This window comes from Brachionichthys hirsutus, chromosome 12 (genome assembly GCF_040956055.1).
Source record: "Brachionichthys hirsutus isolate HB-005 chromosome 12, CSIRO-AGI_Bhir_v1, whole genome shotgun sequence".
NCBI lineage: Eukaryota > Metazoa > Chordata > Actinopteri > Lophiiformes > Brachionichthyidae > Brachionichthys > Brachionichthys hirsutus.
In genome coordinates, this window is record NC_090908.1 from 4,064,333 (window position 1) to 4,081,175 (window position 16,843).

The following is a 16,843-nucleotide window of genomic DNA, read 5'->3' on the forward strand; positions in this document are numbered from 1 at the left end:
CAGAAGCCCGTACTTCCTCAATATGACTGTTTAATAGATATAGAGATGTGAATCGAATCATTAAACATTGTGCTTTGATTTAATAAAAGAACAAATCATTTGTCATGTAGCTCTGCCAGTCTGCTCCAGAGGCTGACCTTTGTGGCTGCAGTGAGCTGGAGAAAGCACATCGCAGAGAGGAAGACATTGTTGCAGCCTGTTACCGTTTTCTGGTGGTAAATGCAGTCGGTATATGAGATACGGTCGATGCATGAACTGTGTCTGACGCCAGAGATTTTCAACTTAACATAAATTATGCAGCCAACTGTCAACTGATACGTGACCTCAGTTCAGAGCTCGCTGTATTATTCCAGAGGACACTGAAAGATCTGCTTTCCATTTAAGTGGATTCAAATGACTAAAGCCTTGACAGAAAAAACTCCTGGGAAAAAAACAATGTTTAGCCAATGGAAGAATGAATACCGACCGATTTGATTAGTGTGTTTTTATATATCCAGCTTTCTGCATCTATCTACGTGCATGGATTTGTACACTTGTGTGCTCAACACAGTAGAGGGACTCAGGAATTCATCCAGAAAGGAGACCCTGTCCCAAGCAGATAGGAAAGACCATCTCTCCAAACCCACTGTCTGTGTGTGTGTGTGTGTGGGTGTGCGCGCCATGCATCAGGTATCCATTGAAGTCCTTTGGTGTGACATGATGAGTGCACGTAGGAGGATGACAGTTCTGTGATTAGCATTTGTTCCTCCAGAGTGGAAAGGGTTTGTCTGCCTTCTCTGACATTTGTTTTTTTTCATGTGTAACTTTCTATTAAACAATAATCAAGGATTAAATCTGGAGTTTTCTGCGATCTTGATTGTCTCGTGAATCACAACATTCAGACAGCAGCTCCAGATGCTACAGGCTCAGGGTGAGGATTGGAGCTGAAAGAAATCTGAAAATGCTGAGACATGGAGAAGAGAGAGGCCCTCGCTCTTTATCCTGTTACACTCGTGTGTTTTCACTGGCAGAGCAGCAACCTGCGCTGCTCTGTGCTGGATTAGTTGCGCAACGCAGCACTTGGAAAGTAAACCCCAGTTGGAGAAGTGATGACGGAGAAGGTGACAAGGAGAAGAAAGGAGTGGAGCAGATGTAGGTGCACTCCACAGGGGAAAGAAGAAACGCTATTTTCTGTTGAAATCAGAGCATAGTTCAGAATCCAGCTTGCTAAATGAGGTTAATACATTGTTCTAATATAGAAAGCGTAAAAAGTGTCATAAAGTAACACTTGTAAACACTGCATTTAAATATTTAGCATGGCTGCAGGCCTCCAGTCAAGGATTTGCCCCATGTGGTTATCTGTTGTCCCCATACGGTGTCATCAGCCTGTTATGGTCATCCAGCAGTTCTATTTTTTATATGCATTATTAAAAATACTTTTCCCCTGTGGAAGTAATAGTGTCTGGCCAATGGTTTAGGAGGTGGATCAGGCAAACTGTTTGGTCAGGAATCTGTGCATGAATGACTGAGCATAGAAGCGTTGTGAGGTTGCTGCACACGAGCAGGTCACCTCATTGGGATTTGTGCACTATCAAAAAAAAATTCCCAGTGATTTGTGCATGTCTGTAAAATGCATGCTGCGCCAATATGATCATATTTTAGAGGTTTATTTCACTTCATCTATTTCATAGACTGTATTGGTGACATACAGTATGGTAAATAAATAAAGTGCCTTGTCAACATACTGAATGTTGTGCATGCTCCATTTTCTTCTAGAATATATACATAGCCTTAGGAATTTAGATTTATATATATATATATTTTAAAAAATCTAATTGCATCTTGTAATGAAGTGTAACCAAAGTGCTGTAATGACATCCTTTCATAGCTAATTAAAGTGGATAAATAGTGTGTAATAATTGGCTGTTTCTACTCCGGGCTGTCAGTTTTACCCAGAAATAACAAGCAGGTGTCATGATTTACAAATGTCTCCTTCTCCATGCTGATGGTGTTGTCTTGTCTGCCCTGACAGCAGAGCAGAAAAGAGAGTGTGCCTCCAACTGACAGAAGGGAAGGCCCAAATCTCCTTGTACACTTCTCAAGAAGACTTGGGTGTAGTGTGTCACTTGTCAAAACCCATCCAAAATGACTGGAAACACACACACACACACACACACACACTGACAAAGGCATGTGTTTGTGTGTTCACATTCACAGGCAGGCTGCTTTCACCTGAGCCTGTTTTTACATCACATGTTGCTCAGGAGAGAACAGCAGCTCTCAAAAGATACCAAGAAAATTGCTTTTGTATTTTTCTTCAATGCTGACAGACATTTTATTGAACTGTAGCCAATGATCCTCATTTATTTGTTTTGTGTATTTACCTGTTTCCTGTGTTATTATTAAAGGCTTATACCGAACACTTTATTAATCACTATCATAATCCACGGGAGAAGAAGGCTGTAGGAAGGGGTTTCGTCCAACAGTCGGTCCCAACTGTCCGCCATGTTTCATGTCACTTTTTTGATTGATTGATTGATTGACTTTGTTTATTTCGAATACATAAAGAAAATAATAAAGAAAAAAAACTAAGGAAAAAAAAACATAATAAAATGAATATTCAAAAACATTTAACACACAATAAACCAGATACTGAATGGGACCTTTGTCACTCTATCGCCAAAACAAGATGCATCGACTGAAAATGTATTGAATGTAAGAACTGAGATTCTTTTTTTTTTATTAAGATTTGGATTTTTGCCTACAGATCCTTGCGCCACGAAGCCATGTGCTGTCATGCTGCAGCATGTGTTAGAGCCAGAGGATATAATGGCGTAACAATGAGCTGAAGGGTCTGGCCATGAATGCACAGCGACGCAGACCAGTTGCATTCAAACGTTATGGTAACTGTTGTTCATAGTAGCTTATACTTCCTATACCCCACTGTCATCAAAGCGCTCACCTGTATTAAACGTGACACACGGGATTCACTCCTGAATTGAACACTCCAAAGTGTCAGACGTCATCAACAATGAATAGATACACACTCTAGTCCGCTACTGCAGCAAACTGGCCCCAAGGCCCCATCGAGGAGGACGCGTGTAAATCTTTTACTTTTGTAGACCTGATATTGCATCAGCTGTTGCAGAGTTTATATATATAGTTTATAATACAGTGTTTAAATCCAGTCTTTTGTGCAAAAGAGACGTCTGGCATTGTTTTGTTCCTAGGTGATAACGATTTGATACTGGACAGGAAGGTGAAACCGTCCACAAATCGGATTGGACGTCTCCGTCTCAGTTGTGGCGTCTACTAGGGAGTGGCCATGCTGTTCTATGTATACGCAGCACTCTGTAAAATCCTGAGCATCAACGCTCCGGCGGTGTCAAGAACCTGACCTCATTCTCTGGAAGGTCAGCCTTTCTGCTCCTGAGAACCTTAGTGTGAGTGTGTGTGTGTGTGAGTGTGTGCGTGTGTGTGTGTGTGTGTGTGTGTGTGCGTGCGTGCATCGGACGGCCCAGCCCGCCCGGCTGACTGCTTGTCCGCCCACCTGCCTTGTGTGTCAGCTTCTAATGATGAAGATGATGGATGCAATCAAAGAAGAGACTGCGCTGACGTTCAGGAGTGGTCGCCGTGGGACACCGGCTGATGGTGGATGGAGCTTTGAAGCAACTTGTTGGATGGCTGTCCATTAATGTAAAATATATCCTTTTCAAAGGGCTTTATTCAAGCTCGGAGTAACAGAGCCTATAGGGGTCACGTTGGGCCGAATAATCTGGCTCTCAGGAAGAGAGATGAAAGGAGGATTGGGCCGGGCCATCTCCCTAACTATTCCTGACATTGTGGTTTCAGAAATATATGCGCAAAAGCACTAAAGTGTGAGAGACAATCCTGTTAATGAGCAGCCTCCAGGATACCAGGGCTTGTCTATTTGATCTCTAAATAGTTTATGAACATTTCTACATGGCTATGTTTAGTTAAGTTGAGAGCCATTGTGACTCCTGGCATCAGAGACGGCCAGCGATTCTCACAGATCATTTGTCTCCGGTCACGGAGACCTCGGGAGGGACAGACCGAATTTTATCCTCCAAGTAGCAGGTTTATGAAGAGTGAATTATGGCTGCGTAAATCGGCCCCATCCGTTTTAGGTTACCCCGATACGGTTACGGGCCTTTCTCGGCTTATGGGGAGCGGTGGCAAGAGGGAGTATCGGAGCGCTTGCAGCAAGACTTGAGTACGAGTGAGAGCTCACAGCGCACTCATCACACGGCGACAATCCCGCTTGTCTCATTCCGTGAAGCTAGGAGGAGATGCGTGACACACGCGATCCAGCCAACTCATGACCCCTGTTAAATCCCAGCAAATCTTTGATATGTATATGCGAGCATATTTTATTGATACTGGAGGAGTGTTGGCAATATCAAGTACAGTTCTGCATTCCAGGAGATTAGTGCGAGTGCTGTTTTGTCTCAGAAGCTGACCCTGGAGAGGATGAAGCGCTCGTACAATTAAAGTGAGCTTGACTTAAATTCTCTTTACTTCGTGCAACAGATTTCATTGTAAGGCCTCTTCATTGAATGGTTTCTCTCCCCTAACCACAAGCACTATTGGATCACCTTATTTCGAAGTTCCGCTCAGGTGTTTCTTTTCCCAGGAAATCCAAAAAGTATGTGTTTGCATCAAGTTCCCATCCAGTATGGGTTGCTACGATTGGCATTTTTACCGCCATCTGTCAGTGCATTACAGCATTTGTAATTTCCACACATTCAATTTCATGAATAAGCATAAACCAGAAAAGAAGAGGGAGCACTTTTTCCCCCTTTCAGATCTATTTTCAGTCATTTTCACTAAAACACACACAAGCACTCAACGTCTCCAGCCTCTGATCCGACCTGACAACTCCTAAGCTACCATTTCCTAATGCTGCTTAACTCGGACCACATTTCTTCCAGAAAACGTCTCTCCTCTTACTGACCGGTCCGCTCCCCTTCCAGCCCTCTTGCATTCTTGCAGCCCAGCATCTGGTTTGGATTGAGCGCTGTGTGCTACTGTGTTACTGACAGAAGTTCCAAGTGTAGACTCCACTATTGATTTTTCTTTTATCCTCCTCATCTCTCTTCCTGCCGGTTTGTGTTTGCGTCGTTTTGATTTCTTCTTGTTCCGTCTCGATAATAATTTATTGTAGATTGATGTTTGTTTGTTTTTCGTCCACCCACTTTGATCGCACATTATTTGCTTCTTGTAATGCAAAGTTTATTTTTTTATGATTAATTGTCAATATTATTTGTGTAGCAACATTTCCTTGAAGGAAATTGGACTTTTATTTCATTTTCCAATGTTTTATTCAGCGTTATTGTTGTTAATGGTTTGGAATGGAGAATGGAGCTCGACCGAGTCCTACTTATAGAGCGTCACACATTTCACGTGTTTGTCTTGTTGCAGACCGAGGCCAGAGAGACTATTTCCAGGATGTTAGTGGAACTGGACTTGGGCCGCACAGAGAAGTGTGTGAGGGTGAACTCGGTGTCCAGCGGCTTGGCTGAAGCTGACCTACAGGTCATCCTGCAGGCGGAGGTTCTCCCTCCTGCCGTGATGTTACCAAAGGTGGAGGACACGCAGGAGGTGCAATGGGTAGGCCTCAAATATTTGCATACCTTAGAAAGGCTTCAGTTCTGTCAAAGTGTGCTGAAAGTGGATTTCTGTAATAACCTGATGTCACAACTTCCTGTTGAAAACAAACAAACAAAAAAACTACTGTGGTATGTCATCAAAGCTAATTACTCATTTACCGCTGAGAGTTGTTAAAAAAAAGAAACTGCTGTTTTTCGTGAAGTAAGAAGAAACCGCTGGAACATTCAAAGCAATCATAACAAACGCTTCCATTTCCCTATAAGAGTCCCTGCGGCAGGACTTGGGGACAGACGGTGTTTGTCTTGGCTGCTGCTCAAGAAAAGGATGACATTTCTCCGGATTAGCTTCAGAAGCTTGATACCTTTCCGTAGCGACCCGTCGGTGCCTTCTGCCACTGCTGACCTCCCCGGAGACTTGCTTTCAGCGGCGTCGTGCTTTGTGTTAAGAAGGAATCAAATCAAAGTCAACGCCCTCAGCCGCACATTTAGAACGTACGAAAACATCACGCAAGCGTACTGTACATTCACTTAGTCATCTTTAAATATGTCTTACATGCCAAACGTAGTCTTCCCAGTTCCAGCGGCGAGCATGTCCATCCGGATCTAGAAGACGTCAGACAGCGAATCCACTTTGAGGATGTCTCGCTTTAATTCCCCAACGACAAATCACAACTGTGCTGCAAAGCAAACTGTACTTCTTCTCCATCACGCTGTAATGTTGAAAAGACAAATCACAAACTAAGATGAAAAGAACAATGATTGTATTTAATTATGAGACCATAATATTCTCAGTCTTGGCTCCTATGATTTGCCCTTTGCAATGGTGTCCATGCCAGCTGGGGTCTGTGCGTGAGGCGTGTTCTGGGCTTGACCATTCATCCCGCTGGCTGTCTATAAAGAGGTGCTGCACGGATGTCAGGTCACAAAAGGTCAGAAGACAGTGGCATCATTAATGCGGGCCTTTATGATTAGGTCCGCATGGTTCACTCACCGGGGCCGCTGGACTGTGCCACCGCTTGTATTTGTGTTCTCTCTCTCTCTCTCTCTCTTTACACGCATTTTTCATTGGCAAACTCTTGACTGGAAAGTTTCACACGAATGCCTTTTTAATCGTTCCGTAGTGCGTCGAGCTATGAGCCTTCCGAACAGGGTTTAGTGGTTATGTAAGAGGGGGAATAAAGCACACACGAGACTCTCTGTCTCTCTCTCGCGTGCGCTCTCTCTCTCCCTCTCAGGGTTAAAGGCAGGAAGTTTTTAACTTGAGGTTTTAATTATTACAACACATCTATTTCCTGTAGCCTTTTATTTCTCCCATGTGTAATTGCTGACGGCTGTTCACTAATTATTTCCCTTTGTTCAACCTTTCCCTTGCCTAACAAAAGGTGCATTTAATACATTTTAATTTCTATATTATCATTATTTGTTTTAGTATTAGCTGATTAGCAGGTGCCTTTTTTTTTGCAGTTTTGTTTTTTCTAACCTCACTTGTTTTGTGTCCCCCCCCCCCACACACACACACACACTTTCGTCACACATGCTTCTCTGTGTGTTTGCGTGTTCATTCGTGTGCCAGTGTTGTAAGCATGTGTCTGATTTGCTTCACCGTTGTAAGGCCAAGCTGTAAATCCCTCACTTGTTTATTTTTCTCCCCGTTTTTTTTATTGATAGTGGCGCAGGAACCTCCAGACTGATTTGTCGCTAAAAGATGGACTTGCTTGTTTCCCTTTGTGTGGAAATCTTTAGCTCTGCCTGCCTCCTCTCCCCCAGTCCTTGTGTGACTGACAGGCCTTATTGGGCTATAACAGGCGTAACTCCCTCCTTTGTCTGAGGACAATTCTCACACAGATTCGGAGCCGTGTGCATTCTTTGCCCACCACACTATTTGGTGTGCACTGGGAGCGAAAGAATCGCACCCTGTCCTGCTCCTCCTCCTCTACTCCTCCTCCAGTTCCCTCCCCTCATCCCTTTCTCCGCTTCCCCTCTGTGAAATGAACACTTCAGCAGGCCGGAAACATTTAATCTGGCCCCCTTTTGAAGAAAATTAATTGAAACTTGTCCCACTATAGCCTCCTTTCTGTGGCTCCATCTCTCCCTCCTTCTCTTTTCATGATTGGGTGGCAAAACTGTCAGAAGCCTTGTTTGTAGCGCGGCTTTCAATGGCAGGAAGAGGTGTTATTCCGTTCTTTTTCTTTTCTTTTCTTTTTTTCCTGCGGTGCTGAATGGCATCGTTTTGAAAGCAAGTCGACAGCTAAAGGTTTCTGTTTCCAGAGGACCGTTGAACAAACACTAGTTGCACCTCTTGTGCAGTGTAAATCGGGCCCTCTGTGTTTATAATAACTGGAGAGGAGACTGCAGCCGAAGGATAGAAACATGTAATCAGAGACGTTAGCAGGCTTTTTTATTCAGAGGCGCCACACTGAGTGAGCTTGTCGTTTGTTTTCCTCCAGCAGAATCCAACCCGCCTGCACAACTCGCCGCGGCCTTGTTAGGGCCTACGTGGTTCAGTGTCATGGTGGCATCTCTCTGTGTAGCATCATCTAGATCTCCCTGTCTACCGAGGTTCTTCTGTCTCAGAATAGGTTTATCTACACCCTCTTTTCACACTGCCTTTCGGACCCCCCCCGCCATCTCTTCCTGTGTTTGCGAAGGAGGGGGGGGATATTATGCTAAGCCCCCAGCGTTAGTTTTTATGTTGCCATAGCAGCCTTGCTCCCACAGGGTTGTGACCTCAGATGATTACAGTACAAAGCCTATTGGGTCTTGAAAACCTCTTTGAAGATGGAAAGTCTTTCATGGTTTGTATTTATGCAAATCTCTCAGATATGATTTATCCAACTGAGATTGAATGGGGAGATGATTAAAATTAGCCCCATGTTTTGAAATCCTACAACGGAGGCCCCACTCTTTCACTTTTCAGAACGGCAATGGCGATTGCGAGCATGGGGGTAATTTTGCTCTTCGTTTAAAAAATAGCAGCGCTGTACCTGAGGTTATTTATATCTGCCCCCCCGTGTCAAAGAGAGCGCTAGAAGAAAGGAGAGGAAGGTGGGACATGGAGTTAGACATTTCTACTCTGAGCTTTTGCTCTCTCTCCTCTTTTTTGACTGGCTTTGAAAGGAAATATCTAACGGAGGGGGCTTTTGTGTGTTTCCAGATGATAGATTTTGGAATTTGGGCTGCCCCACTGGCAGTCCAGGGCTAGCTGTGAACTGGTCTCTTGGAAAAAATTGAAATGCTTTGGTCTTCAAAGAAATAAACTTGGATTTAAACCCCTACTTATAGAGCTTGCATATTAGCAGGAGTTGTGCAGAATAAAGGCCTCAGCAAAGTGTCACATCGCACTCTGCTCTATTCGCCCTGTTCCCTGCCATGGAGGAGCGGGGGGGATGCAAAACAGAATATTGCAAAGACACCCCAAACCTTGCTTCTTCTCCTCGTTTTGGTATTTTGTTTCCTCTTTCGTTCATCATGCGTATGCATGCGCCCGTGTGTGCATTTACATGTGTGCACTCTCTCAGGGGAACCCAGGCTGTAGCTTTGCAGAGCCTCTCTGCAAGAAGGTAGCACTGAAGACTTCAAACGAAGGGGAACCCTGGTGATAATGTAAAATATTTCATTTCACCAGCTTTTGTTGCCTCTCTCCTGCGCTCGCTCTCCGTTATCTGAACCCACGTAGATGTGTTTCTGAATAACAACTGCATGCAGATAATAAATGTGTCAAGCGTCGTATCAGAAGTGAGGCTTCATGTTAAGATTTCCTTTTTCTTCCCTCTGTCTGTTTACCCCACTGTGAATTTTGAAGATGTGTCATACGGTGCTTTTTCTTTTCTTTTTCTCTTTTTTGACTGTTGAACGTTTCTTTCTTCCACATTTAAATTCGCTGTGAAGCAGTGGCTTAGTGTCTCAGTATGAGCTTCCTCTTTTTTCTCATTCATATAAGTGGTAATACATTAAGCAGACTGACGCTAGCAGCGACGCTTCGCCACACGTTTTACAGAAGAGCAGGAACTTGAGCAAATAATTGAGTCCAGTAGAAGGTGTTATTTGCTTAAATGAGTTCCTATTATGAACGATGTCACAATATTCACTCGTGCTGCTCATCAGTCTGGGAAGTGTTTTGTGTTTTTTTTTTTTTTATGCCTCCTCCGACAAACCTGCAATGAATGTGCCGACCGGTTTTGCAGAGTAGCCAGAACATATTAATTAATTGATCGTGATTGTTGTGGCGTTTTATTGTTTCTCATCTACAGATGCGGTTGTTGCTGTTAATGAGTCGTGGATGAGATTGTCTGCCCCCCCCCCCCCCTGTATTTAGTTTGTTGACAGGTTTCAGAACAACTTGAAAGGACGGCCGCTGACAGAACCCATTCGCCTGGTCACCTTTGTGGAAACTGCTGTGGGTCTGCTGAATTTTAAGGTAAATTACAACCCCCCCCCCAAGGAAAAATGCCTGCATAAGATATTTTGCTGTTTGTCTGTTGTTCAGTTGAGATTAAAGACTGTGTCAGCAAGCTGAGCACTTCAAGTGTCCAGAATGAAAAGGATTCAGTGCTTGAGGACGCTTTTTCAAAAGGAGCCTTTTTTGTCCCTCTCCTTTCTGTGTCTCCGCAGACTCTGACACTTTTTGATTATAATTTTTAATATCACAGTAACAAAGTTCTCAATGATATTTTGGCAAGCATCAATGCATTTTCTTTTATCTGGTACATTGACTCCTTTATCTGGGTGGAGGTTCAGGTCTTTAGCTGCGTTTCTCTTTTTTTTTATTTGCATTTCATTTCTTTTATTTATCTGGCTGTATTCATGCTTTTCTAAATGTGTGTGTATTAATTACAGATTATGGTCTTGCCTCGTGTATTATTGAAGACACCCCACAGCCCATGTTGCACGCACAAAAAACAACAACAACAACAACAGCAAACAAGTGTGGCTCAATTTGTGGTGAAAGTCATTTGGAGGCCAGTGAAAGCGGGAGACACATTTCTGTTCTGTTTGATGCTCCGAACCACAATCACATACCATTTTTTACATTTAACATTAATAATAATGTTCCTCATTAAATAACTTTAAGTAACCAAAGCTTGGTAAAAGATGAACATCTTTTATATTGTTGGGTAGCCTGCCTTGTATTTTACTGCATAAAATGACCCCTTTTATTTATTTATTAGCTGGTTTAACTTTTATTTTCTTGATTTTAAGATTTCATTCAAGCACTTATGCACAACTTCATCCTTTAAATGCAATAATAGATTAGGAAAAGCGCTAACTACGCTGAATTTGAGCGATTCGATGGTTGAAATCCGGATCACTGGAACTTCTGCAGATTTCTGGAGTAAAATTAGGTTCTCTCATTTGTGTTTCTTCCAGTATCTCTTCAACTTCCTGCCTTGCGCTCTCTCTATCACTGAAGTCCGTCTCTCATATACGTTTTCCCTCCAGGCGATCTGTGAGGAAATTTGTCGGCTTGCCCCCCAGGCTGGCCTCCGCCATGACGGCGTGGTGTTTGGCTCCGATGACTTCTGTGCCAGCATCGGTAGCTATTCCGTTCTTTGTTTCGCTTCCTCACTCTTTGATGGCCATTGACTAAACGATTAAAAGGCTGCTCAGAGGACAGCTATAAAAGGAATTGATTACAAATAGCCTATTTTAAGGGAATAAGAGATGTGTGATGCACGAGTGGCGACATGAGGATGTATTTCCTCTGCAGCGTCCGTCTCCCAGTGTCTTATTATATATATATGGCCCCCTTATCACAAGGACGAAGGGGGGCTGCATCTAAAAGATCTTATGTCAGTAATATCTATATTAAATGTTTGTTTGTTAAGAAGAGGCTTTATAAACACAAACACTCCGCTGTCCGTTTGATAAATGCTAACCTTTCATTTTCTGTAAATTGTATTCATAAGCAAAATGTAAAGATTCCAACAGTGAATGTTTGCATGTCGGCTTACAAAGGAGAAAACATTCAAAGACCCGATTTGACTCTGTAGTTTGATATTAAACTCCCCCCACCACCAAAGAAGAGAGGACATCGATGACAGCGACTGTATATCAGTGTCGCTGCTGTTCTGGCTTCTGTCCATGGCGTTCGACTCTTTGCTGCCCTCATCATCACCGCCTCCTCTGAGACCCAGCTGACCATCGCCTGTTTGTGCCCCGGCGTTTTGTAGGCGCCACGCGGACAGAAGATGCCAGGGAGCTTCTTTATGCAAGGCAGAAGGTGGTTGTGACCACCAAGGCTTTTGGGCTGCAGGCTATCGACCTGGTCCACATCGACTACAAAGACGTGGAGGGGCTGAGGAGACAGGCCAGAGAGGGGGCTCTCATGGGCTTCACAGGTAAAGTCCTGACCGCAACATGTCTGTACCTCTGACTTCCACACCGCACACTTGACCATGCAACTTGCATGCAAACCAACATTTGAGTTTTCTTTACTCATCTCCTGTTCCTCTGACTTGGAGACCGACAAGGTCCAGTATATTTGTTTTGAAGTGCGGTGGGATTCATAGCGTTTCACCATTTAACACTCATATAGTTTTAGATGAAAGTGAAAGTCTTGCTTCCGAAAGTGTTTTTAGAACAAACTGTCATTGTTGTTTTTTTTGCTATTTAAAAGCTGCGGAAATAAATTCTGAACAACAATTTCATCTTAAATGCGCGTCTGACATTTGTGTTGCTCCTGCCATTAGTGCTATCTACTTTTGTGCAACAGTGTGTGCGTGCCAGTATAAATTAAGGCTGTGATTAGGAAAGGGTGGACGTGTTTACTTTAACAGTGTTTCTGTAGCCAGGCAACACTTTCAATGTGTGTGTGTGTGTGTGAGAGAGAGAGAGAGAGCTTCATGGAGACCACATGTAACAGACAACAGAAAGCCTGTTCCAGATTGGATGTTCCAGTCATCCCTCCACTTATTATATACAGTGTGTGTGTGTATATATATATACTGTATATTCTTTTTTTTATCGTATCTTTATATTGAAATCTGACATATTTTGGATCCACATAAACTGTGAGAGTAGAGAGTTTTGTTAGAGAAAAATTGGTTCAGAGCACTTTAAGTGGTCAGTCAACTTTTCACATTGAAACGAATTTAGAAAATATTAACATGTTTTTGGCACTACAAAATTGTGAGTCCCTGAGCTGACTCACACTTAACACGTGTTAATTTGTTTTAAGTGGGATTTGTGTGAATCAGCAACAGAATTATCGTTTAGCAAACGGACTTGCGTTCAGGTGTGTGGTTGATGAGGAAAATATGTGAAAGCTCATAATGGAAACGGGTAGATTATGAAATAAATGGTTATATTTACCATTCCCGGCACTGGATTAGTGGTTTAAAAGCCATGGGCACTCTCTGTAATCTTAATTAGCAGCTTTTACTAGCCGAGTGTGCTTAAGTAATAATACAGTACAGCCAGAAGCGTCTACCTGTGCAAGAATCGACCTTGGTGGCACGTAAGCCTGATCAGGATCCATTAGCACGGAGTACGGAACACACTGCTGAGATGCAAAGTTCTGCAAGAACGTAACGTGTATTAAATTTGGTAGGGAGGAGGATCCTTCATTTGGGAGGTTTAATTACCGCATCGTCTCATCGGTACTTTGTTTTATCTTCTGTTCACTAAACACTGATGCCTCCTTAAAATCTTTGCCTCCAAATAACCGAGAACAGTTCTGCAATATTCTCTTTTTTTCCTGAGCACCACGTTTCACTTCTATCCCCAGGACGCCGTCCATCATTCGCCTGAGAGCACTTTGCTAAATAGCAATCCTCCAATGAAATGCCAGCACCACATGGCAGGCTGGGATTGGCTGGAGGGCATGAGCCATGTCTTTTCGGAGAACCAATGGGTTGTAACTGAGGGCACCTGAGTCACCCCGTCTGTTTCTTTACCCTGTCATTCTGTTGTCACACACACACACACACACACACAGACGGAGACGTCCTCTTCGACTGTATTTAAGCCTGTCTGAGCGTAGAAACATGCTTCCATCTGCAGCCCACAAGAAAAACAGGTGGCAAGAATGCGAGTGCAACACACACACACACAGGTTGTCTAACAGATTTACACTATTCACAATGGGAAAGTACTAAAAGATAGTACTCTGGATCAGGTGAGTCAAAGGCACATTAACATGGTCTCTCACACACACACACACACACACACACACACTTGTAAACATAATGTTAGGGATTCCTCAGGCTGCTGAAGAAAAGTCTAAATTGCACTCTCTCACGCAAACACACGGGCCTCTCCTCATGTGCACCATGACACACACCCATATATGCATGTTGTGTGCTGCAGCACGCACCCGAACCCTCTGAGTTATCCATTAGTCTTAAGTCATAGTTCATTGAATTATGCGCTCATCTAATAATTCCAGCCTTCAGCTCCAGCGCGCTGATTGTGTAGCTGCTGTGTGTGTAGCTGCTGATTGTGTAGCTGCTGTGCATGTGTGTTTTTCTGAGGTTAACCGGGGTGAGTGGAGCCGGATGAAGGGAATGGGTTCTTTCCTCCCCCTCTCCTCTCCTCTCTTCTCCTCTCTGGCCCACGCCTCTCCTCCTCGCCCCTGCCCGCCTCTACTCCTCTCTCCCGGGCTAAGTTTTTTTTTTTTTTGCTGGTGCAGCCCGCCTGCCCGGCCACCTTGAAGGATTTGCTGCCGGTGACAGAGCTTAAGCCCTAAAGTGGCGAGTTCCTGCTGGCTGCCGCTGAGCCGTCGTTCTCGCCAGACGTGCCATAACCTTAACTTATCGCTACAAGTTTGATCTGCAAATGTACATGGGATTATGTCTGTGGTGTGAGAGGCGCTGGAAGATGTGAGGCTGTGAAGATGATATCCACATTAGGCTTTGGGCTTCACTTCGGATGCAGGTGTAGTTTCGTTTCATGTCAAAAGTTGTTTAATACACATTTAATACTCGTTCTGTGGTTTCGTTTCCTTTTCTGTTTGGTTTTCTTTACATTTTAAAATGTACTTTCCGTCACATGAAACACAGAAAGTTTCCATTTGCACGGCACTGCCGTCGAATGCCCCTCCAAGCCGGAGGCCACGCTGACACATTTCAGTCTCCTGTATTTCCTGCTTCTCCTCCTTGCTTCTCTGCTGCTCTTGCTGTTCTCCCTATCAATTCTAAGTCTTGCTGTTTTATTTCAGTCTGTACAGCCATTTATTTTTTTTAAATAGAAAAATCTAAATTTGTGTTAATATTTCGGAGGTTTTTCACCAGACTGGTGAATTTCTTCTTATTTGAAGACACATGATTTCACTTTATTTCCCTGCAGGTAAGCAGGTTATCCACCCAGGGCAGATCCAGGCTGTGCAGGAGGAGTTTTCCCCCCGTCCAGAGAGGGTCCAGTGGGCCAAAGAGCTCATCTCTGCTTTTGATCAACACCAAAAAGAGGGAAAGGTGATGACAACCTCCTTCCAGAAAGGTTTAAACTATGCCATGCTTTCTTTCGTGCCAGTGTCTGTCTATAATTGTTCATCCCAGTTGTTCAATGCTGGGATGATTTATGCTGCAAAATGAATAATCTGAAAGATGTTGGTGTAATTTGCTGAGAGCTCGGTGCCGCATGCGGATGAAGCAACCCGCTTCAGGCCGCGGTAGATATTTCTCATTTAATGTCACTTGAATAATTAAAGGAAATCAGTTACGCTGACTTAAAAAACAACAACATTCATATCAACCTCTTAACAAATGAAAAGCTTGTGGAGCAGCTTGTGAGACGAATGTGTGCTGTCTGCGTCTCCAGTGCGTCACACTGTGTGTCGTTTCTGCTCTGGGAGGCTCGGACCGGTCGTTTGCTTACCCGCTCACACTCTATAGTTCCAGAGAATACATACTGTACACCCCCGGGTGACTCTCAGAGCCAATTAAATGTACAATATTATGTTACCTAATTTAGTGCATGGTTGGATCCTGTGTGTGGATCTCTGTGGGCTATCTGCTGATGTAATACACAATCTGCCCAAACCTCTCCCTGCCAGAGCGGCTCCTAAGCGTTGCCCGAGGGATTCATATCCTACCCATCCCTCTGCCACGCTGTGTGTGTGTGTGTGTGTGTGTGTGTTTCCGTGTTAGGGTGAGGGTTTGAACATTGGACAGGGTCAGTTCCTTTGTTTTAGAGAACGACAGGTGCTTGTTTTTCTTAATTCCTACCTCCAGGTATTGGCAATGTATTTTTGACTTGAGGTTTCTTGATCTTTGAAAGTAGTTTTCTGAAAAACATTTTTTTTTTCATTGTTTTGAATTTTTTTCCTCCTGTATCCTATATTTATTTATTTTGTTTTTTGTTACACCTATAGTTTGATATTAAATAAAGGTGTTCTGTTAATCTAACTCTTGCCTTCATCTCAGAACTTTTTTATATTTTCTAATGTTGCTGTCCGTCTCTGCTCTAAATGTTCCCTCTCTGCTCAGGGTGCATTCACTTTCCGTGGAAGCATGATCGACATGCCGTCGCTGAAACAGGCCCAGAACATCATTACACTGTCTGTCGTGATGCCGGAGAAATAGCAGAACTGGTGGGAAGAAACATGGAGGGGCCGCTCATCTCACAGCTGATGGGGGGAGAGAGATCGAAAATGCTGCAAAGTTCATTACAAAAATATTGCTTGTGGAAACTTTTTTTTTTTTTTTTTTTGCCTGAACTGGAACTGTTGGTGTAGATTTTATTTTGAGCGAGGTCTGTAATTTAAATCTTAAATTAATTTGTTGTAGTATTTGCAGGGGAGTTGCACTTTTGAGGTCCACTCTACATCTGAAATCTGCCCTCGGGTGTTTTAACCGATATAAAATCTGCAGCGAGCGAGTTGCATGCAGGGTGTCTGTAAAGGTCATGGACACTTTCTTGACAAACTGTGCAGCCATCATGTCACTCTCCTGCGTGTGAATCTCTATGTCCCCATCTCTCTAGGTCATGACGAATGACCCCCCCCCCCATATCTATGGTCTAGGCAGCTGGGCTAAAGGGTAAACAAACACAACAACCCACTGTTGTGGTTCTTTTCATTAGGCCCCAGTCTTCCACTCCCCCCCCCCCGCCCCGCACAGGGCTCGACTCACAAACATCAAAGTCGTCCTTGCATAAAAAAAGGAAGTGCGTAAACTCACGGTTTAGGATTTAGTGCCGTTTGCCCTGGCAGAGGCATGCGGGCGCTTGCTCTCTGGCAGCTGTGGGTCTGCTCTGGATGGATAGTCTGTGGCATCAGCCCCCCCCCCCCCCCGAAG

At 43.8% G+C, this 16,843-nt stretch overlaps 1 protein-coding gene across 1 annotated transcript in view; it reads left to right on the forward strand.

The window, feature by feature from the left end:
- Window positions 1–16,129, forward strand: part of clybl (citrate lyase beta like) — a 38,585-nt gene extending 22,456 nt beyond the window's left edge. The window contains exons 4-9 of the mRNA XM_068746484.1: window positions 5,422–5,610; window positions 9,925–10,026; window positions 11,049–11,142; window positions 11,780–11,947; window positions 14,895–15,019; window positions 16,034–16,129. Coding sequence (XP_068602585.1) covers window positions 5,422–5,610; window positions 9,925–10,026; window positions 11,049–11,142; window positions 11,780–11,947; window positions 14,895–15,019; window positions 16,034–16,129 — 774 coding nt within the window. The remainder of the gene's footprint in view (window positions 1–5,421; window positions 5,611–9,924; window positions 10,027–11,048; window positions 11,143–11,779; window positions 11,948–14,894; window positions 15,020–16,033) is intronic.
- The last annotated feature ends 714 nt before the right edge of the window (window positions 16,130–16,843 follow it).